Source organism: Morone saxatilis, unplaced genomic scaffold (genome assembly GCF_004916995.1).
Source record: "Morone saxatilis isolate NCDOM2014 unplaced genomic scaffold, NCSU_SB_2.0 Contig2, whole genome shotgun sequence".
Lineage (NCBI taxonomy): Eukaryota > Metazoa > Chordata > Actinopteri > Moronidae > Morone > Morone saxatilis.
In genome coordinates, this window is record NW_023339762.1 from 13,650,050 (window position 1) to 13,673,380 (window position 23,331).

A 23,331-nucleotide genomic window follows, 5' to 3' on the forward strand; every position below is an offset into this window, starting at 1 on the left:
ACATGTTGAATGGCTGGCAGCTTTTTATCTGAACGCAAATGTCAGTGACTTATGCCTCGTTCATGCAATCATCAGGAGGGACACATAATGGACACATAACTCCAAACATTTCCACAGGTGCAAGACAACAACAGTTTTTTTTTAATGCCTTGTTTATGTCTGAATTACTGTAAAGACCAATTTTCTACTTGTACATAAGTCATTTCAAAATACAAGACATAGTTATGGATCCAATTTTTCATTTTTCTGCAAGCGCCGGTAGATCTGACGCTCCATAAAACACGAAACAATCAGTGATGCCTCACGTCAGCCAAAGTCTGTCACTGAAGCTACTTAAACTCACATTCTCTGGATATAAAGCTGTGTTGTTGATGCACAGTATAAATATGTTGGGTGTTTTCCTTCCTGGAATTTGAACATGGGATCTTTACCCCTGACCAGTATTACCAATGCATTACATACCGTACGTATCATTTAAGGTTGCCTGCTAGACTACACAATGGTCCAGCTGTAGTCTTTCCCCGATACCATACCATAATGTTCTGGGATGAAGAATTATCCCTTTTATAATGCAGAATTGTCTCTTGCCTCTTCAGTCACCTAAACTCAAGTCCACACACGATTTAACAACTGTATTAAAGTCTAATTTAACATTCAGCGCAGCACTCAGCCACTTTTCATCCAGTAATGGAGATTCTCTTGCTCTACAGTTTGTTTGTTTGTTTAAACATATAAAAAAAACTTTAAAAAACACAATAGAGGAATTGCAACAGACTGTGAAGGAGAATTGCCTTAAAAGGCTCCAGGGGCACAGAAAGTGGTATTCTCCAGGCAGCATATTATACGAAATAATTACAGCAAAGTGTTCAAGAATCACGACTTTTCATAGGACAAAAAAACAAAACTAATGAGCAAGTCATGGAAAATATTGTTTGGTTAGAAGAAGTGGTTTCATCTATCTTTTAAATTGCTGTGACAACAAATTCAAAAACTGTACTAACTAACTAAATGTCTGTGTCCTACTGTTGCCTCTGTTGCAGGAATCTTATCCCTCAACACCCCCAATATGGTTTGTTGACTCTGATGATCCTAGTCTGGCTGAAGTGTTGGAGCGCTTAGAGGATGTGAGGAAAGGCAGCACATTGGTAAGTTGGCTGATGTGGATCCAGCTTCACATGGTCAATGTCACATACTTCCAGTACTATAAGAGTGGGAACTTGGTAGAATAGTTCAGTGTTCAGTGGTCGTCATTATTCATGTTTTATCTTGTCGATTTCACCCGCAGCTTCTTCAGCAGCTGAAGCGCCTCATTTGCGATCTCTGTCGGCTTTACAACCTGCCGCAACATCCAGATGTAGAAATGCTCGACCAGCCTCTGCCTGCTGGCCCAATTACCCAAGAGCGAAAGGTACTGAACTGAAACGTGTGTAACGTTCAATGTCTCTTTCCTGACTTTGAAAACGTAGTGTTTGTCAACTCACAATGTTTCACCACACTACAGCATGGGCCACCGGATGAGGTGACATCTGAAGAGGAAGAGGAGGAAGAAATGGGAGAGGTACCTATGTGTATTTATGACAGTTCGTATTATTTATAGTTTAATGGTCCAATTTATTTTACGTCCCGTTTCTAAACATAATTGATACACTGACAGCAGGACATTGACCTGGACCAAGACCTGGACCATTATGACATGAAAGAAGAAGAGCCAGCAGATGGAAAAAAGTCTGAAGATGACGGGATAGAAAAAGAAAATCTGGCCATCTTGGAGAAGATTCGTAAAAACCAGAGACAAGATCACTTGAATGTAAGTGCTCGTTCAGTTCATGTTTTTCTTTATTGCGTTTTGTTGACTTTAATAGAGGCAAAGTGGCGCCGCTTTCCCTTGTAAATTCTCTTTTGGAAGTTAACAGCATTTTATTTAATCTAAAGTCAGTATCAGATTCACTTATTGAATCCAAATCCTTTCAAATACCTTATCAAATCTTATTATACTTCACATTTGTAGGTAACTGAAGGTTTAAGTAACTAAAGCTCAAAGAGTTGATTTAGAGCTGTTATCACCTTTTGTTTGCTCAGAAGGCCTAAACACGGTACTTTTAGTGGCATCCCAAATAATGTTCAGAACCTGTGAATACAACCTGAAAATTTGATACATGGATCAAATCTTTTCTGCTCTTTACTAATAAAATGAGTGAGTAGAGATAAAGCGTTAAATAAGAGATTTAATGACATTGAAGTTTACCAAATCTGTACATCTTTGCCAACCAGTACCTGTATTTATTGGAACCCAACTCTAGTCCTGGATAGTTTCACAGCACCATTGGCTTATACTACAGCCACTGGACATAAATTCTTCTATTTTATTCATTCTGACACATTTCATTTTCACTCAGTTTGGCCATGCTCAGATCAACAGCAGCGCATCGTCTAAAACGCAGACTCATCGTTCCTTTCATTGCTGACACAGTGTGGCTGCTGTCGCAGAGGGCTCCAGCAGGGAAAAATGCTAAGCTGTCCAGCAGAAAGTTTAGTTTTCTCTCAACTTTCACTGCAGCGCAGTCCAACATAATCAGGAAACACAGCGGCCCTAACAGTTAAGGAGAAGCTGGAAACATGAAATCATTTCAGTTCTCAACGTGTCATTTTTGCAATCAGGAACAAAACACCAGACTGTAATTGGTGTAATGATCCAAACTTAATGCAAAACTGGACTGAAATTGCTTGATTTATTAAGATTCTATAAATTTAAACTTACTGGTATCATTACCGCACAGGGAAGCTTTATTATCAAAGGTTTATGGGCTTATAGTAGAAACGTTCCAGGAGAGTTGGTTGTCCTTTCAAGTGCTGAAAACGCCCACTGTCGATAAACAGAAACGGACAGGAGTTCTCTGATTGCCCTGATGTAGCCCTGCCCACCTCTCTAGTACACTATTTCTTATTTGTTCTGGTGCCCAACCATCTGATTCACCTTTTGGGATTTGTTTTGCAGGGTGCAGTGTCTGGCTCTGTGCAAGCCTCAGACCGCCTAATGAAGGAACTCAGGGAGATCTACAGATCACAGAGTTACAAGACGGGTGACTACAATGACAGATTTCCCTACAGTGGTGACTTTGATCGTTTTAACATCTTAGCAGCAGATTTAAGTAAAGCTCTGTGTTCGTGTCGCTTATTTCACAGGTATTTATTCAGTCGAACTAGTCAGTGACAGCCTTTATGAATGGCATGTCAAGTTAAGGACGTAAGTTGTCACATTCAGTTACTTTTAAAATTTTCCAACTTTAAAATATTGTGTTATTTTGTTTTCTGTTGGATTTAACGTGTTGTTCTTCATTACAGGGTAGACCCAGACAGTCCATTACATAGTGATTTGCAGGTCTTAAAAGAAAAGGAAGGAGTGGACTACATTCTGCTCAATTTCTCTTATAAAGTGAGTCCTGTGATAATATTTGTCATATTGTTCTGTTTGGAGGAGGAGGAGGAGTTTTCTCGAGACTCAAGGTTTTCTTTTCTTCATATAACAGGATAATTTTCCTTTTGACCCACCTTTTGTACGGGTTGTCTCACCTGTGCTCTCCGGAGGGTGAGTGTGTAGTGATCTCCCCCTGCCCAATTTGCAAATTAAATCCTCTGAAGAAAGTATTCACTTACTGGAACTTGGTCCACATTTGTTGTGCGCACAATTTTGAGATGGATTTTGGACGTGGGAGATTTATTCACAGTATTAATTGATTGAAATTTAAAAACACACGTGAAGTACTAACTAAATGTTTCACAGCATTTGTTGTGCTTGCAGCTGTTGCAGATGTGGTCATACTGTGCTTTGCTTGCTTACAAAGCTGATGTCAGATCCTTTGATGAATCACCTTATGCTTTTAGGTGCAGAGATTTTATTTTATGCGATTTTACACTGCGTAGTACAGGCTATGTGGTTTGCTTATGACTGGCTGCAAATTATCGTCTCTGACTCTTAAACGTAAAATAAAAGCATTTTCATAAACAAGTGCAATTAGGCTTTCAAATGCATTTGAACGAGACTTATTGGCAATTCATTTGATGCTTTAACACTGTGATACAATTCCATCATGCATCTCAAATCATACAGATTGTTTAAGGGTTCTGGTTATTAATAATAGGCATAAACATATTTGCCTGGAAATTACTGCTTGAATTTCTTGGCACATCCAAAAGTCGCGTTCACAACCGTTTCTATATTCAAATTGCCTCTTTGCGAAAATCCAAATCTCTCCCACAAGGCAAATCATTGTGAAATTAATTTGAAGCACAACAAATTTGCAAAAGGTCAAGTGAACACTTTCTTAATCAAATTTCAGACCTGCATTGGTATATAATATTTAATACTCTTCCATCATACTGAATCTTTATGTTTTCATTTCAGTTACGTTCTAGGAGGAGGGGCCCTGTGCATGGAGCTTCTCACAAAACAGGTATGTAAATGAGTTTAATACATCTTATGACATAATTTCCCTCGACTTTTAACAACAGAATTGATGGTTATCTGTTTTTCAGGGCTGGAGCAGTGCCTATTCCATAGAGTCTGTCATTATGCAGATAAATGCGACTCTGGTTAAAGGAAAAGCCAGGGTGCAGTTTGGAGCCAATAAGGTAACTGATGTCACCAGTCAGCTCTCAGCATGACTGTCGACCACGTGTAAAGACAAAAGTGTTTCTAGATGTTTTCAAACGGCCGCGTTGGAAGGGAGGGAAAAAAAGAAAGAAAAAGAGGCTGGAGATGCAATGAGTCCTATTAATATAACCAGGCAGGCTTTGGGACAGTTGTTCCTCAAAGGCTTTCATGATCATGATGATGCACACGGTTGTACACAGGACAGGTGGTTGTCCAAAATTTTTTTGTGTTTGTGTGGGGGGGGGTTTCAGATGCTGTTGGACGATTTAACACTTTTGAGGTGTACTGATACCCTTAGACACGCTAACTGTGTAGCAGTCTTGTCGTGTTTCAGTAGAAAAATCAAGCGACGGGAATATCCAGATAAAATAAAGATGCAATTTAATACACTCGAGCCACAGATACTTTATGGATCTCATCTTGCCAGATAAATTCTACAACAGCTTGTTGCCCCGCTGAATGTGTAATATGTGCTGAATATGTCACTTTATGTGTGACAGGAAGAACGATGACAGCGCTCTTTGGCTTTCCGTGTAACTTCAGCTGCCGTTACTATAGGGAACCGACCTGTAGAAGCTATTTTCACAGACCGTTTACTGACATAGTTACACTTGAATTTACATCAGTTGTTTTATGTCTTTATGGAAGCCAGTAGTTGGAAGATGGCAGAGCATTATGGGAGGGAGAAAGATGGGGAATGACATTCAATAATATTCTCCAACCAAGCGTAAAGTGGATTTATTATTTACTGTTTTTGTAGTTCTTACTGCACACTGAGCAATTTCTGTGCATCTAACACAACATTATCTGTTTTTCAGAACCAGTACAATCTTGCCAGAGCACAACAGTCGTACAAATCCCTTGTGCAGATTCATGAAAAGAATGGTGAGTAAATCTTTTAAAATGATTGGGGCCCAGTAGACACACGGTGGTATGGATCCATTGGCAAAGGGGTTTTTCTTTCTGTTTTTACAGGCTGGTACACACCACCTAAAGAGGATGGATAAGGAGCTTCTACCACTATGCATTGAGAACATGTCTTTGGGTCAAAGTATCTTGTTTTCTTTGGAATATCCCCCCCTCCCCCTCTGACTTAACCGGGGATATATCATCTTTCTCCCGGAAACCATCTCGCTGGCTCATCTGACAAGTATTCCTTCGCCCCGCTCCAGGAAAGACTTTATTCTGGTATCACTTGGCTTCTCCCCTCACTGTTTTAGAGAGGAGGATGATGATGTGAGGGTATCACTAGCCCTGTTTTCTAAATATGCTCATTTGTCTTTAAAAAAAAAAAAAACTTTTCTCCCTTTAAATGTGGGAAAATGCTTTTTCTTTAGCTGCTTTGACAAAGTGGGCTTCACAAACAGTCAGTTACCCCTCTTTAAATGGGAATTTTAAACGAAGATTGATACTGAAGCTCTTGAAGTGGCACCTCATTGCACCTGTTTTTATTGACTGCAGTTGTTTTCTTCCCCTTTGGTACATAGATGCAAATATTATTTGAGCATATTAGACAATAAATGAGCCAATTTTCATATTTTGGAAGCTTATCTTTAAATTGAGACGACCAACCACTCGGTATCTTTTAGCTCTTACTTTTTAAAATGTGTGAAGAATATTCAGCCAAGCAGAATCAAAATGTTACACTGTTATCAAACTAAGATTAATAACTGTTACTGGTGAACAAATCCACTAGTGGTTAATAACGAAACCAGGCCAAAGGACATGAAAAATCTCAGAATCTGCACAGTGCATATCTTGGGAAGAGGATGCATAGGTATATTTTCACCAGAAGATGATACGATGAGCATTATGGCCTCATTTTGGAAGATCTAACAGACTTAATGTTGAAGCTAAAGAGCTCTTTTTGCCTTATTTCTGTTAACACATCAGCCCTGCAGGTGTTCAGTTTGGTTATTGGTCTTTCTATTGATTAAAGCTGTAGAGGTTGATGGCTAGTCTGATGCTCAAAATGAATCCCTGTGTGTGTAAGGTTTAAGGTCCAGTGTGTAGGATTTAGTGGCATCTAGTGGTGAAGTTGGAGATGGCTTCCTTGTTTCACCTTCCCCAGAGCAAACGCCCCTATCTAGAGCCAACGTTTGTCCCACCTGGGCTACAGTAGAAACATGGCGGACTCCATAAAAGGTAACCCGCGGTCTGTAGATATAAAAGGCTCATTCTAAGGTAACGAAAATACAATAATTCTTCCTTTCGCCTGATGGATGATGCACCAATGGAAACATACCTGTGAATGTTCGATTGCATTTCCGCCTAAATGTTACACACTTAACCTTTAACAGCATGTCACACAGGAGCCACATCTCTGCCGCCGTTTAATTACAGTCACTGTGATGGGAATGGTTGTACAGAGGGAATAAATTAAAGGTTTTTGGATTTGATTTCTTTTATCATTCTGCCCAGTTATGCAGGAAAAATGTACGTCATATCTTCCTGACAAACATCGAGTGTAGTGGTTTGCCCCTCCCCAGTTTGGATTTGAAACTGCTAACCTGTTACATGACGTCACGTGCAGCTGGATTCATCCCCTCTCAGGGGTTAAACATCCACTATTTGCGGGTCTTCCTCTGCCACAACAATATACCACAGATGTGTTTCAGTGTCGCTTTTGTTGTGTAACAAGAAGAGGATTATTTATAGCGTGACGAGAACTGACCTGAAACTCTGTACGTTTTAACTTTGACCATGCAATATACTGTAGTACATCATCAGTACTACCTGTTCCCCATATTACATGACACACACTGTATCTATCAGTTGGCTCTTTTGCAGTTTATTTGTTAACACTGTCTGCAGAAGTATGTTTGAATGGCAACTCAGGTAACAAACAATACTTAGGAGGGGAATCTGTACATGTACATGTTGGGTTTTGGGTTATTTTCTGGGATTGATTAACGCTCAGTACCACTGATGATTAGGCTTACTCACACACTGATCTGATGTCAAAAACGGGAAATGTAATGAGCTTTACAACATAACGGGCCACATGTTTCTTTTAATTTAAGTAATGTAAGAAGGACATTTACAGAAAGATGCCATTTTAACAGGATTGCAGTAGCATGATGACCACCACGTGTAATAGCTCATCAACACCCACTGTAGTATTTCTTTTTAAATATTCCTGATAAAAACATTTGCACAACTGGCAACAATGTGCCTCAAGAGGTCAATTATAACAACAAACACATTCTAAGATAAGTATTTTAAAGTCAGGAAAATGTTTTTGTTTTTGTTTTCTCTCTTGCCACACTGCTCCACATCCTGTTGTTACATGTCGGATATAGCTGAGGGGGGGAGGGACGATCAGGTATCAAGAAGTGTCCTCACCTCTAAAGGGCCGAGGAAAAGTTGGACCTTAAACTTTTGAAGGTTTTAAGTACAATCTCCCCCACTACAGAGCCTTTATCCACCTGGATGATCTCCTCCCTCCAAAACGCCAAAAGTGGTCAGAGGGGATATTAAGAGATGATTGAACTTTGATAGTCATGCTGTGGTGAATAGACTTGCACGCTTCTCTAACTGGACTGTGTGTTGAAAATGTTCATTTATCTCAATTTTCAATTCATTTTCTGGCACCAACAAACAGATGATCAAGTCTGACACTGTTGGCTCGCTTTGGTTTTATTTTATTTTTCATTTTCCATTTGAAGAAATTTTGACCATGTACAGTAATTTGTAAACTTGCATCAAGTTTATGAATAAAGAATTTTAAGATTATTGCTGTTTTACTGGTTTTACTGGTTTCCCTGTGTATTATTTGAGTCAGTAGAATATATAAAATGAGTTTCCACTGATATCTTAATGGATTGTAGATATATTGGTCTGATATTGATATTTTAAGTGAATAAAAAAAGTTGCTGCTGATACAACTTTCATACTGATTTGATTATGTGTAAAACTGTTCTTCATTTGAAAAGAGTAATGTATCACGTAGTTTCATCTAAAAATGAATGTACCAAGGCTGAGTCCTTGCTGCAGCGACCATGGGTTCAGATCTGACCTGAGGCCCTTCGCTGCATGTCATCCCCTCTTTCACTCCCCCCTTTTCTGTCCATCTTAAGCTGTCCTATCCAATAAAGGCAAAACGCCCCCAAAACAATATATTAAAAAAATTGAATTGGTGATGTTTCCTGTGTTAGAGCCCTGCAAAGCCACATCGGACTTTTCTTCAGTCAGGTTTTAACCAACATTTTGAGTTTTTTGTTTTTTTTCCTCAAACATTTTTTGGAAAGAACTACATCATTTGGTATAAATTAAAAGGAAAACTCCCATCTTTTAAACCTAAAAGTCACCTAATACAGAGGTTCATGTTTCTAGGTCTACAGCAACATATGGGAAATTCTGACTGGTGTGTTTAGACCAGTATGCAAACACATCAAATAACAAAACACAATGCAACAAGAACTGTTTAATATCTATTAGGGTAAGACCAAATTATACAAAAGTAATACACAAAAATGTATTCCTCATTTACTTCACTCATGGAGACACAGCCTCCTCAAACACTTCATTCACCTAATTAGAGCATGTTTCTACCGAATGTGTTTATCCATGGCAAATATTTACCTCACCTCAAGTAATTATATATTAATATCTAGTTGTGATATAGTACATGATAATACATATCAAACAACATACAGTACATGTGGGAACATGGAGTTAATGGGAAATGGCTTTCAGAAGCTTTGATACAGCAAAATGAAATGCAGAGTATCAGCACTGCAGTTCCTGCTACACAATAACTATACAGCTGTTATTCCCATACTCACATTATCTGTGTTGTATGTACATATGGCAAAACGTTTGGACTGATCCAAAATTCACCAAAGACCATGATTACTACACAGAGAAACGTAGCTTGTTGGTTCACCTTTGTGCATACTTTAATTTGTAGAACTGATCAGCTAAACTGTGCATTTATTGACAGATGAGCGTGTGAATAGTACGGTTTACAGGATTAAACTTCATAACTACTGTGTGCGCATCTGCTGGTGAAAATGTTATGCAATTTATACTAGTGGTGTCCAACTTGAAAATAGGCCCATTTTTCAATTTATGTTACGGTTCGTTACTATTCATAGTCTATATTTGAAGGCCTGCACAACAGGACCCCACTTGTTCCTAATAATTCTACTGTCTAATATATTTATGTTAGTATTGCTCCACTGTGATTCACTGTGAATTTAATTTGCACGGATGTCAACAGGTAACCTAGTGCAAACATTACTTAAAATGTTCAAACAAGAAAAATTATAGTTTAAAAAAAACTCACAGCCATTACCCACAGCCATGGAAAGACACAACAAACATGTGCTTCAACTTCATTCACACATTATCCAAAATACACAAAATAAGGTACAAAAAAACGACAAAAAAGTAAAACAAACATCTACTGAATACCACATCATCACAATCAGACAAGACAACTCACAGGTTTTTGAAATAACGAGCATTCAGATACGTATCTTCACATCTTTTTCAAGTCTAATACTGTATTACTGCATTACCCATCTACTGAATCTGGAAGAAGACTTGAGTGACACGAGGCAAAATCTTTTCACTGAACTCAATATGACACTGTCGGGCCTCCCAAGGGCTACGCACACATATTCTCTCTTTCAATTTCACGTCATAAAGAAATAATTGGCTTATTTTATATTCTATTTTCTTTTATATAAATATCATATTACACCTACTCATAGAATAACACCAACAGCCACAGAATGACACATTAAGGCCCGAAATCCAGAGCTTCAGAGACAAGTAGTCATTTAAGCATTTACATGTAGGGGGTAAGTGGGAGAATTTGCCAAAGGGGGAAAACATCCATCACTTCATACAATGCTATGACCACCTACAACAATAATTATTAATATTTACTGTATGTCCAAGTGTTTTGGTTTTCTCTCCTGTACAATGTTGATCTGGAATGTTTTATCCAACGAATGACAACCCTAAATACTGCATGTGCTTCACTTTAACATGTAATAATAATTTTATTTCACTGAAATCAACTTGCTAAACACATAACCGGTGTGTAATGACGAAACCAAACACCCTGAATGGTTGAATAATTGCGATAAACGGAGACAAAAGCCCCATACGTTGACACTCAAAGGGCTTCACAGGTGGAATTTAAAACTAGCTATCAACACCTTTCCTGAGAATGTCAAAAAAAAAGGTTGAATCAAACTGAAAGGCTCACTGACGCAGGGCAACTTCTCATCAGTCGGAAAAAACAATCAGGTCACCAAAACATGAACTGCATAGGGTTTTTCTTTCATATTTTAAAGTTTTAACTTAAAAACCGAGTTGGGAAAATACGCTCTTCATATATTTTGCGCTAGATAATGCTTCCAGCAAATGTCTTCTGATTTAAATTATGTTAGACACAAATTATTTCATGCTTTTTTATTCATCTTCATCCTGTAATCTTTTACATTTTCTATATTTTGAAATGTTGATTCTGTTGACGGGATTTTGGCCAAGTTCAACTTTTTCTTTTTTCAACAAAAAAAAAAAAGTAACAAAGTTTACATACAGAGTAAGAAAAAGACGATGAGCTTCTGGGCCACCGTTAAAAGAATCATATGCTTGATAATTATCGTACAGACATGAGACTGGTCTTGTCTCACTCTTGCCAAGAAAGTAAGCAATAAGCGTATTTCCCAAATTGACGAACCATTCCTGTACTGGGAAATGAGTCATTAAAGTAGTCTGGAGTTGTCACCTGAATGTCAAGCAACTGCAGTACATGAACTGAGGGGCAAATGTTTTAGTGTTTGGTGACCTCCAGGACTAATGAAAGTAAACACTTAACAAAATAGCGAATACAGTACATAAAAAAAAACACATTAAAGGTAATTAAAAGACGTTTAAAACGTGTGACATGGGCAGAGGCAGAGAAGTAACTCTGCTGAACACAGACGAACCTACCTGAATAAACCGATGAAGCTCAGGGTATAGGTTTTAGCTATGTTATGTGTCTCCATTTGAAAGCAACACACACACACTGACCAGCTAAAATTGAGCAGCATAAGAGATTTAAAAAAACAAAACAACAGCTTTTTAATAACTGGCTGTTGATTTAAATGTGAACTGACTTAAATGATTGACTCCCACGTGTGTCAGAATTCAATAAAAGTACACTTCCATCAAAACATGACTTTTTTCTGTTTGAATTCAGCTTGTACAGTGTTATAATGAAGGGCACCTAATTCTGAATTGTGTTCTTAATTGATCCCTTTTTTATCTCGCCCACATGGCGAGCCGCCCCCCACCCCCTTCTCTGTCCTACATCGGGTCGTCATAGTTGTAGGTGGGAGCTGCTGAGTACTGGTTCTGCTGCACGGCTCCCTGCGCGGCTCCCATTGCCGCCTGCTGAGCTGCCTGCTGGACGTGGGGGTTCTTCCAGGCCCCGGAGGCCCACTCCTCCTGGGCCTTACCCAGGCTGCCACCGCTGCCACGGTAGAAGTTATGAACCTGCAAAGTAAGTCAAAAGGTATTTTACCATCATTACTGTGTTTCAGGAAAAGACCGAACTGAACTCCAGGTGGCATGAATGTTTCGTATTGCTGATGTTGTCCAGACTGTAATTTGATTGGTGCAACATCTGTGTGTTGAGCATTAAATACTTAAAGGTTACATATATTTTATTAAAAATAAATGTAATTTTTTATGTATTAATCACTTTTTATTGCTGATGTGTGAACATATACAAAATGACATTTCACTGACTTTCTCAGTTGCCTGTGGGCTCATTTATGTGTTTCTATGTAGGGATGTGGGTCATATTTTCCACCTTTATGCACACTCACCAGTGCCTTCTCTCTCCACTTCACTGCCCTGTGCAACACTAGTTAACGTTAGCTTATAAATGGAGCCTGGTAACCTCTACAAAGGACCGGCACCCATCACAACACAGTCTCAGTCAAAGTTAACATTACTGCCAAGTTTGTGAAATATATTGAGATATTGTGGTTTTATCTGGCTAATGTTAGCTTGCTATTCTGGCTAGCTTAAGTAGCAGGCTTAGAGAGATGGCTTGTCTATGGGGGGTGGTCGCATAAAGGGTCAGTATCAGTTAAATTAGGATGTTTTTGAAAAAGAGCTCAGAGTAAGAATATAGAGCTGGAAATGAGAATACTTGGTCCCCTTTAAGTCAGTGACTCCATTATGCCTAGTTCGTGTCATATGGGATGAACCGTAAAGATGGGAAAGATTAATGTTAATGACGGTTATATGATTATTGGGTTAGTCCACAAAATCCTGATTTATGGTGAGTTTTTTTTTACTGAGAAAAACAGAAATAAATTGGTTACCTTGGTGAGGGCGATGAAAGATAGTACAGCCACCGCAGTAAACATGATGGTGGGAATCAGCATGACCACAGCTGAGCCAATGTTGGTGCTGAAGAAGGTGATGGTAGCCAGCCAGCCACTGATGGGAACACCAAAAGAGTTAGTAACATCTCTCACCTCTGACAATGCCTTGTTGCTCATCCAGTAGCCCAATACTCACAAAATGGCTGCATGTAGATTATAAATATTAGTAATAATTGCTTTAAGGCAGAGGTTTTCAAACCGGGAAAGATGGGGGAGGAGGGCTGGGAGGGGTTGTGGTTGGGAGGGAGAGACGTGGGGCAAAGATATAGTTGAAAGAGAAGTGCATGCTGGTGCAATTAATTATTCTTATTATTAACTCGAATCTCAACACTAAGATATGATATATTTTAAGATTCAGTGTGACTTACACTCCCTGAGGATATCGCCTTATAACTCAGTATCAAAATAATGTGACAGTTGTCTGCACATCCAAGGGCATCCTACAAAAAGGAAATGCTAATAGCTAATTCTGCAAAGTTATAGAGCCAATTTGCCAGAATTTGAACAAATTTACCCTCTGGGGGGCACACAGTTATCTCAGTATTGTTTGATGTGGGGCCACAGTGTCAGACTAATATTGGACACTATTTGAGGGCTTTTCTACATTTAAAGAAGTCTGATAACTGTTCTTTATATTCATGTATAGGTTTTATCTACAATCTACGTGAACCAGATTGACCTGGCAGACAACAATAACCATATAGTCTAACATTTTAATGAATTTTGCTTGTACTGTGTAAATTATTAACAAAACCTTCTGTTATGGCACAGTACACTGGAGATGATTATCAAATTATCATTTATTTTTATTCAAACTCCTTGTTTTGGGTGACAAATTTAAGGAAAATCTGAATAATATATATGACATATAACAAATGCAGATGCTTGCATACAGGGCACAAAGGGTACTCACTGAATGGTTTGATGAGTGTATGAAAATGATGTGAATTGGTTCTTACCACACTCCCCAACCAGGAATGCCAACAGTCTGGATAATACTGATCACCACCTGGGCCATGAAGACGAAGAAGAAAGCCATAAAGTTGAAAGAGCTGTCGGTCCTGCACAGAGAGAACAATAAGTGTCAGAAACAGAACAGCGGGGACAAACGTGGCGTCTGCTCGGGGTGAAACCAGCTCACTTGAAGGCCTTGTAGATGGGCCTGAACCAGCACACGTAGGAGCAGGGGGTAAAGAGGATGAGCCACAGGAAGGCCATGCCAAAGTTGGTCGCTCCACCACCTCCGCACATCCACGCCAGGCAGCCAATCAGGTTAACAGCCAGTGTGGCACTATTCACTGTCAACATCACAGAGAAGGAGCAGCAGGGATGACCAAAATATGACATGGCGAATGTCCTACAGGCAGATTACTCACAATTCAGCAGAACTGAATCAATATAAACTACTCAACATCACACTTTCAGTTCTATGTTAAAGGTACAATAATTTAATATAATCAGGAGCTACACTTTATTTAGCACACACAGCACACTGTTTCTACTCTACAAGTAAAACATTTTGTGTAAACTAATCTACATTTAACCAGACTTACATTCTTGTTTTCAAATGGCAGAACCTATGTGATGATAAAAAAGACACCATGATGCTCATGTCAATATCAATTATGGGATGCAACTAATTATTCTTTTTTTTATTGATTAATCCACCCAAATTATTCTATTAATAGATTAGTTGTTTAGTCTATGTATTTACAAAAAACAGTGAAAAGAAGAAAATATGTGAAAAGAGCACCAGATGTCTTCAAATAACTTGTTTTGTCCGACCAAAATTCAGAAATTTTCCTTCTTAAATTATGTGCAATGGAAAAGCAGCGTCACATTTAAAATGTACACCAGTATGTAGGATATAGTTCATCTAGCAGTGAAGTTGCAGATTGCAACTAACTGAACACCGCTTGCGTCTCTATTTGATGACCTGGGAATAACAATGGGCTGTGAATTGTGCAGGAGAAACTATGGTGGCCACATGGTGGCTCATCCTAAGGTAACAAAAACACAAACAATGCTAATTCAGTGATATACACTAATGAAAACATACCTGTAAATATTATATTTCATTTCTGCCAATAGATTCTCCTAAATGTTACACACTGGACCTTTAGGAAGCAGGCATTTTGCTTTAATATTAGATGAAAATCCAAATGGTCATTTTCTGCCATTTGATCAAAATCAGTGAAAAAAGTAATTTTGTAATTCGTAAATATGTGAATATGTGAATATTAAATATATATAATATTAAAGACTCAAAACACAGAGTGAAAAGAAAGTTTCAAACAAACTTAGTATTTTCAAACGATGCACAAGAAGAAATATCAGACTGGCTTTGTGCCAGACAGTGAAACTGGTCAATCTGGTCTCACAGCTACAGTAGTGTGTCTTTAATGTTTGGCTGTCCTAATGTTTTGGGTAAAACAAAGTGACAGGGAATGAATAAACAGAAGCGGTGCACAGGTTAACAAACCAAGACGCAAGCAACATACACACTGAAACTTGAGTTGTAGTAAAAGATGTTTTACATGTACTTTAACTTTGTCTTTGAGTATCATGAAAAGCGCTCTATGATTAAAAAAGTGTTGTTATTATTATTATTTCTATGTATTTTCTATGCAAACTTCTACTGCAGGTACACTCACAGATCCATAGGTAGTACAGCCTCTTGCACATGGTGCGATGCGGGTCTGGGATCTCGTTGAAGTCTTGGTAGAAACATGGCTTGAGTGGGATGAATCGAGGCAGGGGAGGGAAGTTGTTTTCTAGGGTACAAAGACACAGTTCAACACAGCTGCCCACACAACAAAATGTATAAAGAAATCCAGTCAAGGCAGTTGTGTGGAAGATTACAATTTAGGCTTTATAAATGGGGCAGATTTCACATTAACAGCCAGCTTTGTGTGCTGCCTCTAAAAACCACATCCATACTGAGTAACTGAACAGAAAGGAAAGCTCACCTGCCATGATGACCGGTTGGTATTTTTCCTCCACTTGCAAACAGGCACACAGACTTCAATCGGTCTTAAAAACCAAACTGCAAAGAAACAATGGAGCTATTTTATTATATGCAACATCACTCTCCCACTGCTCTCCTTGCTTGTAGGTAACAGGCCACAATCCTCCATAGGCCTTCCTGTGGATGCATGCACACACTACACTGCCATAACAGACTTTAAATCCTCATATGATATCATTAGAGGTGGTGCCAAGCCCTTCCACTGTGTCCACCCACTGGTGCATCACTCATTAAATCGACAGAAGATTTTAAACATGTTAAACATGATCACACACTACAGCTGTGTAATGCGCGCGGTGGGAAACAGTGTGGCCTTGTCGCGTTAGCAGAAAATGTAATCATAACCTATGGGGGTAAAATATGCGTGTTACAGGCCTACAGAGTGTACAGATGGGATTATATAGAGTAGATATGTTTGTTTAGTTCTTTAACCTGCCAGTAAGCTATAATCAACCATCCTCCACGTTATTTGACTGTCTGTAAGCCACAGTTGAACGCATACGATGGTGGATGTGTGAGTGCCGCTCTGAAGGGCATCTTTCTGCCACAATATGTAGCAATCTCTGCCGCGAATATGCAGACTAATCCCGGTTTTTTTGAATGCACTGTGCTGCTAAAACGGTCTCCTATGTGTGTTTCCTTCGGCGGATGGCAGTGATGCTGCAGTAGGACACAGTGCATCGTGATCACAAGCGATGGAGAAGCGTCCTTCAAGGCTGTGCGACACGGTGCTTCCTCCTCATCCGAGCAGGTCGAGCCCAAAAAAAAAATAAAGATGTCGAGGTTTTTACTGGAGCCTACCATTTATTTATTCTAACACATTCATCCCCCCCTCCTCCCCTTTAGATGGGAGTGCAATGAATGAAATGCAGCGATTTAAAAAAAATAAAAAAATAAAAAAAATAAAAAGCCTTACCTCCAGTTTAGTCCGTAAATTGTAGACTATAGAATCTTTCCAGTGGTTTTAATATAAGCATCCTATGGGTTCATCGGCATTAAAACACACACACACTGGAGGAAACAGCCAGATCTGGCGCGGTTCAGACAGAAATATATGAGTCGGTTATTCCTCAAATGATGGGTTTGGGAGTAAGCGACGGTCACGTGACGTAAGGTCTTTTTCTTTACGCACATACCCCCAGCCGACCCCCAACCCCCCCCCCCTCCGTTGGCTTTACCCGCCCGGGCACGACCAGGGCCGGGGACGACAGGAAAACACGGGATTTGTTGCTGGCCTGAACGCACCAATCAGAAAACAGTCATATCTGAGCAAGCCCCGCCCCCTCGGTGACGCTCTCTGATGCTGTCCACAGTGCTGAAAATCAGAGGGAGGCTTTGGGCTACAGGAGCTCATGTGATTGGCTGCCTGGTAACACACTCTTAAATGTACTACTATCACAAATAACAGAGCAAAGAATAGGAAGCTGAATTACAGTCCTACTCTGAGGGGAAAGGATATGTGATACAACTAAAACAACTTATTTAACAGGATGCCACATAGATGACACATATCTGAGCTTTTTTAGCCCAAATGATAACTTTAAGGTATGTTTATTTGTGCAGTAGATGAATGCAAAAGCAATTCAAAGAAATGTAGGTAATACATAAAAATACAGCATCAAATAGTAAAATATAAATGAAATGGATTGCAACTATTTTAAATCAAAAAGACAACAACTCAATAAATGCAAAACGTGTAAAGATGTAAGTGTAAGGTGGATAATGATTAGTGCTCAGAGTTAAGGTAGTAGTGAACACTTCTTATAAAGGGTTTATAACTTTGTGGCTTTGCTAAGGATTTACTAATTACCAAAGCATTAATCAGTGAAGCCATTACTGAGATCAACATTTGGGTTGTTCCCATCTGACAGCTGTACCCTCAACAAATTAATATATTTCAGTTATTCCCAAGCTTAATATTAATATTAATAACAAATGTTTTGCCCTGTAGCTACTGGATAGGCCACACTGTTTGTCCCTGATGCAAATAGAAATATTTCTAAGAGGGAAATTGAAGAAAAACCACACACTGCCTGTATCTGTCTCATGGTTGAAAAACCTACACTCTGAAGATGCATATTTAACCACAAAGATATAAAACAGCAATGTACGTGTGATAGGTTTATAGATGTTTATGCCTTCTTTCACAATCTAATATGGCCTTTTGGTTTGGTTTTTACTTTTGACGCCTTTGTGCCTGACACAGTCTGGTTCTGAACAGCTGTTGGGGCAGAAGAAAGAGTCCTTTTTTTACAAGAGGGCTTTTTAAATTTTGCTGTGGATCTTTAATGTCTCTCTGAGCATCAGTACAGTGTTATTAATGCCGCTTTCAAAATTCCTCGTAAACTTCCGTTTTCTTGTTGCTTTATTAGAATAAAAATAAGAAAATCCACACCAAACACTTACGGAAGGCAGCTGTGTGCTCTTCCTCATTATCATTTTACTAACAAGGTCCCCTTTCCATTGGCTCACACATCTGCCACGTTTGTGTTTACACATTTCATTCCGTGCGAGAAAATGTCATAATTCCGTTAGTTTCTTCCGGCACCTGAACGCAGCAGCTAACGTTAGCTCTTCCTGCAGTGCTATGAGTTGAGCGAGACTGAAGGTAACGACCAATAATCATATAAAACTAGTGTAATTCGGGTGAAGTATGTCTGTGTGCTGCAGGGGAGTATTCCTGGTACACCGAGGATCCCACAGGAGTCCCACAATGGCGTATTTAGCAGCAGTAACGTTGCTCGGCGATGGATATATCAGCAGCTCTTCACTTGTTGTAGCTCAGCTAATGGTAGCTAACGTAGCTTCCTCCTCTGCTAATTAAGAGGAGCAACATTTCCAGCTAACCTAATCCAGGAACCACACTGTACCGTCAGATAAAGCTCTGTTGTCCGCACAGGAGAAGGCAGTACATGGGACTTCTTGTATTTAGGTGTCCGTTTTTGTGTTGATGCCATTAAAAGTTACAGTAGACGGTAACTATTGGTTAAAGTAACGTAAGCAGTTACCTGACCTGTTGGGCCTCTCACTAGCAGGCTCACCTGCACAAAACGAGTTCGGTGTAAGGCCAAATGTTGTATCCCTGTCCCTAAATGTCTTCTCTTCAAAGTAAGAGAGGATAAGGAGGGAGAAGATTTCATGCTGCCACAATATGCATCCACCTCCTTCACACATTGGACATTTGTTTGTCTGTATTTTTGAGATCAAGTTATTGAGAAATTAATCATCAGCAGATTTATTAATTAAAACAATCATTAGGGTAAACCGATTCTGATGGAAGTACACAGTTTGGCAGTACGCAACAGTTTTTAATCAGTTTCTGTTACCTCCCCCCTAATATGTGTTGTCATGACTTTTTTTGCTGGGCTGTTATCACCTTACCTAATTTTTGGCCGTGCTCACGTGTTTGTTATCTTATCTCCTCTGTCTGCAGTGCTGGGAATGCAGCCACCGCTCCCACCTGAGGCGGTCAGAGAGCTGGTGTGCTCCTGTCTGCACAGAGACCCAGTAGCAGCAGACCTCCGCTGCAGCCTGTTTGTTGCCGCTGCACAGAGCTACAAGAGGGACTCTTTGCTTAGACCCTTCCCTCCTAGATACATAAGCGGTGACAATAAGGACTTTGAGGAGCTGGTAAGATACATAGTGACAGCCAACAGCATATGAACACGCTCTGCTGTAGTATTAATGCTTACATGCCAAGCACTGACAGAATACATATACACTTGGTGGCAGTAATGTGCTGTTAGAGGTAGATGGGTGGAAAAAGATAAAGAACAAGACAACAATGCATATAAACAATGTTAAAATGGTACTGCAAATGGTTTAAAGGTCCTGTGTGTAACATTTAGGAAGATCTATTGGCAGGAATTAATTATAATATTCATAGGTATGTTTTCATTAGTGCATAATCACCTGAAAATAAGAATAGTGTTTTTGTTACATTAGAATGAGCCGTTCTTATCTACAGAGGGAGCGGGTCCTCTTCTGTGGAGTCCGCCACGTTGAACCCGCCCATGGGCTTTACATGGCCCCAGAATGGACAAACCCAAACACTGGCTTCTAGATTAGGCACCTTAATGTTTTTTGTGAGTTCAGCTGTAGTTTCTCCTTCACGCCAACAGAAGGGTGAGGTGAGCCTGTTGCAATCAGCACTACACCGCTAGATGCCACTATATCGTAAAACCCTGGTCCTTTTAAAAGGTAAAGGATAACGTTTTCAGAGATATAAACAATGTGTTTTGGTGAGAAACATTAACAGTACATTTAACAAAATTGTGTTTCTTCACAATAAAACTCCATAGACACTACAGTTCACTTCAGTTTGGCAGGTACTTGAAGGACCAGTGTGTAAGATTTTGTGGCATCTAGTGTTGAAGTTGCAGAGTACAATTACTCACATCACATCTGTACTGTGGCCGTGAAAAACACGAAAGGCTCCATCTACAGCCAGTGTTTGGATTGAACCTGCTTTTATTCACTTACATGTACAGTATTTTATCAGTGAAGGGGAATACTAGACTTACTATGAAATCCTGTTGTGGCAATATGATCAAAAGAAGTTTGTTTTCTTCTCTAGTTGGCAGATGTGAAGTCTTTGCCGGGTGTGAGAGAGTTGGTAAGACTACGACCCAGAGAGGGAGATCATCATCTGGCTCTCACACACTGGATTCTCTCTTCAAAGAGCTTTGCTGTGAAGACGCTACAGAAAGAGGAGGTACATCTCTACAAGTATAAATACATAAACCCCAGTGTCTTTTACTACTTTTTGTCTTGACTGTGTGTTTCTTTGATCTCCACAAGTACGCCAAACTTTGTAACCTGACGGAAAATGAAGGGATTCCGGCGCCTGTGCCAGACTTCCTGTTTGAGCTGGAGTACTGTGATCAAATGAATGCCAGGTTTGAGAAGACGAGGGCAGGCAGAGACGTCTTCTACGCATTCCACGGCAGCCGCCTGGAGAACTTTCACTCTATCATTCACAATGGGCTGCACTGTCACCTCAACAAGGTTATTTCTGCTTTATGTCGTATGTGGCACTAACAGACAGTCCCTTTATAGACCTGTATTATGCATTATAACATACAAGACTTCATGCAACTGTTTGGATTACTAAAGGATGAAGTGGAAATCAGATATTTTGTTGTTTCTGCCAGACACAAAAACTCAAAAAGTCGACCTTTTCTGCATGTTGTGTGCAGAACTCAGTGTTTGGAGAGGGGACCTACCTCACCAGTGACCTCAGCATGGCTGTCCTCTACAGTCCTCACAGCAGCGGCTGGCGAGAAAGTCTCCTGGGTCCACTGCTCAGCTGTGTCGCCTTGTGTGAAGTCATTGATCACCCGGATGTTAAGTGCCAGGTGAAGAAAAAAGGTGCGTTAACCGTGTGAGTCACTGCACACACAGAATTTAAATCCTCTAACTCTGATGTTTAAAACCCCTCGTATTAAAACCTCGTATTATTTCCCATTTCAGATTCTGAAATTATTGACCGTCAACGCTCGAGAGCAAAGAACAGCGAAGGAGGAGAAGTGCCGCTGAAGTACTTTGTAGTCACCAACAATCAGCTTTTGCGAGTCAAGTACCTGCTTGTTTACTCTCAGAGGAGGCACCTGTCCAGGTTAGAGTCTCCCAGGTCAAATGTAGTGTTGCAGATCACTTGTGGGTAAAGGCTGTAAATACTGAAAAATTATTTCTAAGCCTCATTTCATGACACCTTTTGTATGTACAAACACTCGAGACTTGACATTCATTCTGAATGGAACCTTGAAAAACAGGTTAGTGCTGTCCACCTCAAAGTACTCAAAGACTTAAAAGGCGCTCAGCAAAAAGTTCCACAAATGTCCTCTCAGCATACGAGAGCGGCAACCTTGTTATAGCCTCTCTGCTTCTTTTGATCCCCACTTACAATGGAAGCACAATGCTGTATTCTAATCCACTCAACAATGTAAAAGTAATTCAACCTAAATGAAGGATTGCTTCGTTGCGTTGTAATCAGTGGTGGTGATGACATTCCCTGTAATATAACTTAAAGGACCAGTGTGTAAGATTTAGTAGCACCTAGCAGCTGGATACCACTCGCCTTCCAAGCATGTAGGAGAAACTACGGTAGCAGTGAAACTCACAAAGAACACGAAGACCCCTATCTAGAGCCAGTGTTTGGTTTGTCCGTACTGTAGAAACATGGCGGTTCAACAATGTGGACTCAAAACGGGTCCTTCTAATGTAACGAAAACACAACAATTTTACTTTCAGGTGGTTATATGCTAATTAAATCATACCTGTGAATATCATATTCTATTTCTGCCATTAGAGACTGGACTTTTTAAGTGAGCAATTATTTGAATCTTTGGCAGAAATCAAAATGTCTGCAATATTTTTGTGTTTAAATCTTAAATAGGAATATAGAAGAGAGATAGCTTCTCAGAAACTAACAGAAATAAATGAATACGTTTAAAAACAAAATTCATTCATTAGTCTTTCTACAATTACAAATCTGATTTATATTTTACTAAAAAATAGAAAAAACAGGACAACACAAAGGCAATGAGTACATTTTGTTTGTTATTGGTAAACAAAAGATGATTTTTGTGTTGTCTGTTTTTTTTCAGACATTCCCGCAGCACCTCCTGGCTCCTCAGACACCATTTTGCTATCATGATGAGTCTCTACCTTCTGCTGCTCATATTCATCGGTGCCTTGAACTCCACCACCTTCGTATCCTTTTGGAACAGACTGTTCAGGTGACAACAGGACAGACGGCCTGGAGGTTCTTTATCCACAGTGCCTTCCTGAGCAGAGACTGACTGGAGGCCCGAGCAAAGATAAAAGTTTTATGCACCTTTATACTGTTTCTCTCTACAATCGTTATTTTCTTTATTTGTACAAATAACTATAATTATTGTTATTCCAAAATAACATATCTTTTCAAATAGCAGCTATTGGCATCCTATTGTGTATTAATTTTGTTAAAATAGGTAATAAGACCATTCTGCATCTTAAAAATGTTATGCAATGTTCCATCTGTAATTTGTATGGTTTAGTAAAAGTTCTGTTTTGTAGATAAGTTCTGTTGTTGTGTGGTTTTAGTCCTCTGAAAGGCACAGTCGTACTAATCAAATGGTGGGGGAGTAGACAATAAAAAATTAAGTAACTGCAAAGCATGGAGTCAAACGTTAAGATGTCTTTAGTTAGGTCTGAAGTACTGAGGATTTCTAGCACATTAACAGATTATATTTGACTTATAAATATCT

The 23,331-nt window shown here is 39.5% G+C and overlaps 3 protein-coding genes across 3 annotated transcripts in view; 2 read left to right on the forward strand and 1 right to left on the reverse strand.

Annotated features, from left to right (window-relative positions):
• The window catches only part of LOC118330145 (ubiquitin-conjugating enzyme E2 Q2-like), a 10,425-nt gene extending 2,039 nt beyond the window's left edge, over positions 1-8,386 (forward strand). The window contains exons 2-13 of the mRNA XM_035664589.1: positions 1,041-1,145; positions 1,286-1,408; positions 1,502-1,558; positions 1,655-1,807; positions 2,996-3,080; positions 3,184-3,244; positions 3,343-3,433; positions 3,528-3,586; positions 4,403-4,451; positions 4,534-4,629; positions 5,470-5,536; positions 5,627-8,386. Coding sequence (XP_035520482.1) covers positions 1,041-1,145; positions 1,286-1,408; positions 1,502-1,558; positions 1,655-1,807; positions 2,996-3,080; positions 3,184-3,244; positions 3,343-3,433; positions 3,528-3,586; positions 4,403-4,451; positions 4,534-4,629; positions 5,470-5,536; positions 5,627-5,658 — 978 coding nt within the window. The 3' untranslated portion in view covers positions 5,659-8,386. The remainder of the gene's footprint in view (positions 1-1,040; positions 1,146-1,285; positions 1,409-1,501; positions 1,559-1,654; positions 1,808-2,995; positions 3,081-3,183; positions 3,245-3,342; positions 3,434-3,527; positions 3,587-4,402; positions 4,452-4,533; positions 4,630-5,469; positions 5,537-5,626) is intronic.
• A 676-nt stretch (positions 8,387-9,062) lies between these two features.
• On the reverse strand, positions 9,063-17,198 carry scamp5a (secretory carrier membrane protein 5a). The gene is made up of 7 exons (XM_035664388.1): positions 16,998-17,198; positions 16,023-16,099; positions 15,708-15,827; positions 14,195-14,351; positions 14,013-14,114; positions 12,991-13,108; positions 9,063-12,151 (listed from the first exon to the last, which is right to left on the reverse strand). Exons 2-7 carry the CDS (start codon positions 16,027-16,029, stop codon positions 11,963-11,965), a joined length of 693 nt encoding a protein of 230 aa, XP_035520281.1. The 5' UTR covers positions 16,030-16,099; positions 16,998-17,198; the 3' UTR covers positions 9,063-11,962.
• Positions 17,199-18,619: 1,421 nt separating this feature from the next.
• On the forward strand, positions 18,620-23,144 carry parp16 (poly (ADP-ribose) polymerase family, member 16). Its single transcript, XM_035664275.1, has 7 exons — positions 18,620-18,689; positions 19,515-19,711; positions 20,658-20,795; positions 20,882-21,088; positions 21,280-21,451; positions 21,554-21,698; positions 22,690-23,144. Exons 2-7 carry the CDS (start codon positions 19,523-19,525, stop codon positions 22,823-22,825), a joined length of 987 nt encoding a protein of 328 aa, XP_035520168.1. The 5' UTR covers positions 18,620-18,689; positions 19,515-19,522; the 3' UTR covers positions 22,826-23,144.
• Positions 23,145-23,331: the final 187 nt, after the last annotated feature.

What these genes read in the sequence shown, in the direction of transcription:
- scamp5a (XM_035664388.1), bottom strand. An exon ending in GCTGTACTACCTATGGATCT is followed by an intron (nt 14,352 to 15,707) that starts GTGAGTGTACCT and finishes TGATGTTGACAG; the next exon opens with TGAATAGTGCCACACTGGCT. An exon ending in CTTTCATCGCCCTCACCAAG is followed by an intron (nt 12,152 to 12,990) that starts GTAACCAATTTA and finishes CTTACTTTGCAG; the next exon opens with GTTCATAACTTCTACCGTGG.
- parp16 (XM_035664275.1), top strand. Translation starts at nt 19,523, where the DNA reads ATGCAGCCACCGCTCCCACCTGAGGCGGTCAGAGAGCTGGTGTGCTCC. An exon ending in ATAAGGACTTTGAGGAGCTG is followed by an intron (nt 19,712 to 20,657) that starts GTAAGATACATA and finishes TTTCTTCTCTAG; the next exon opens with TTGGCAGATGTGAAGTCTTT. An exon ending in TGCACTGTCACCTCAACAAG is followed by an intron (nt 21,089 to 21,279) that starts GTTATTTCTGCT and finishes TGTTGTGTGCAG; the next exon opens with AACTCAGTGTTTGGAGAGGG.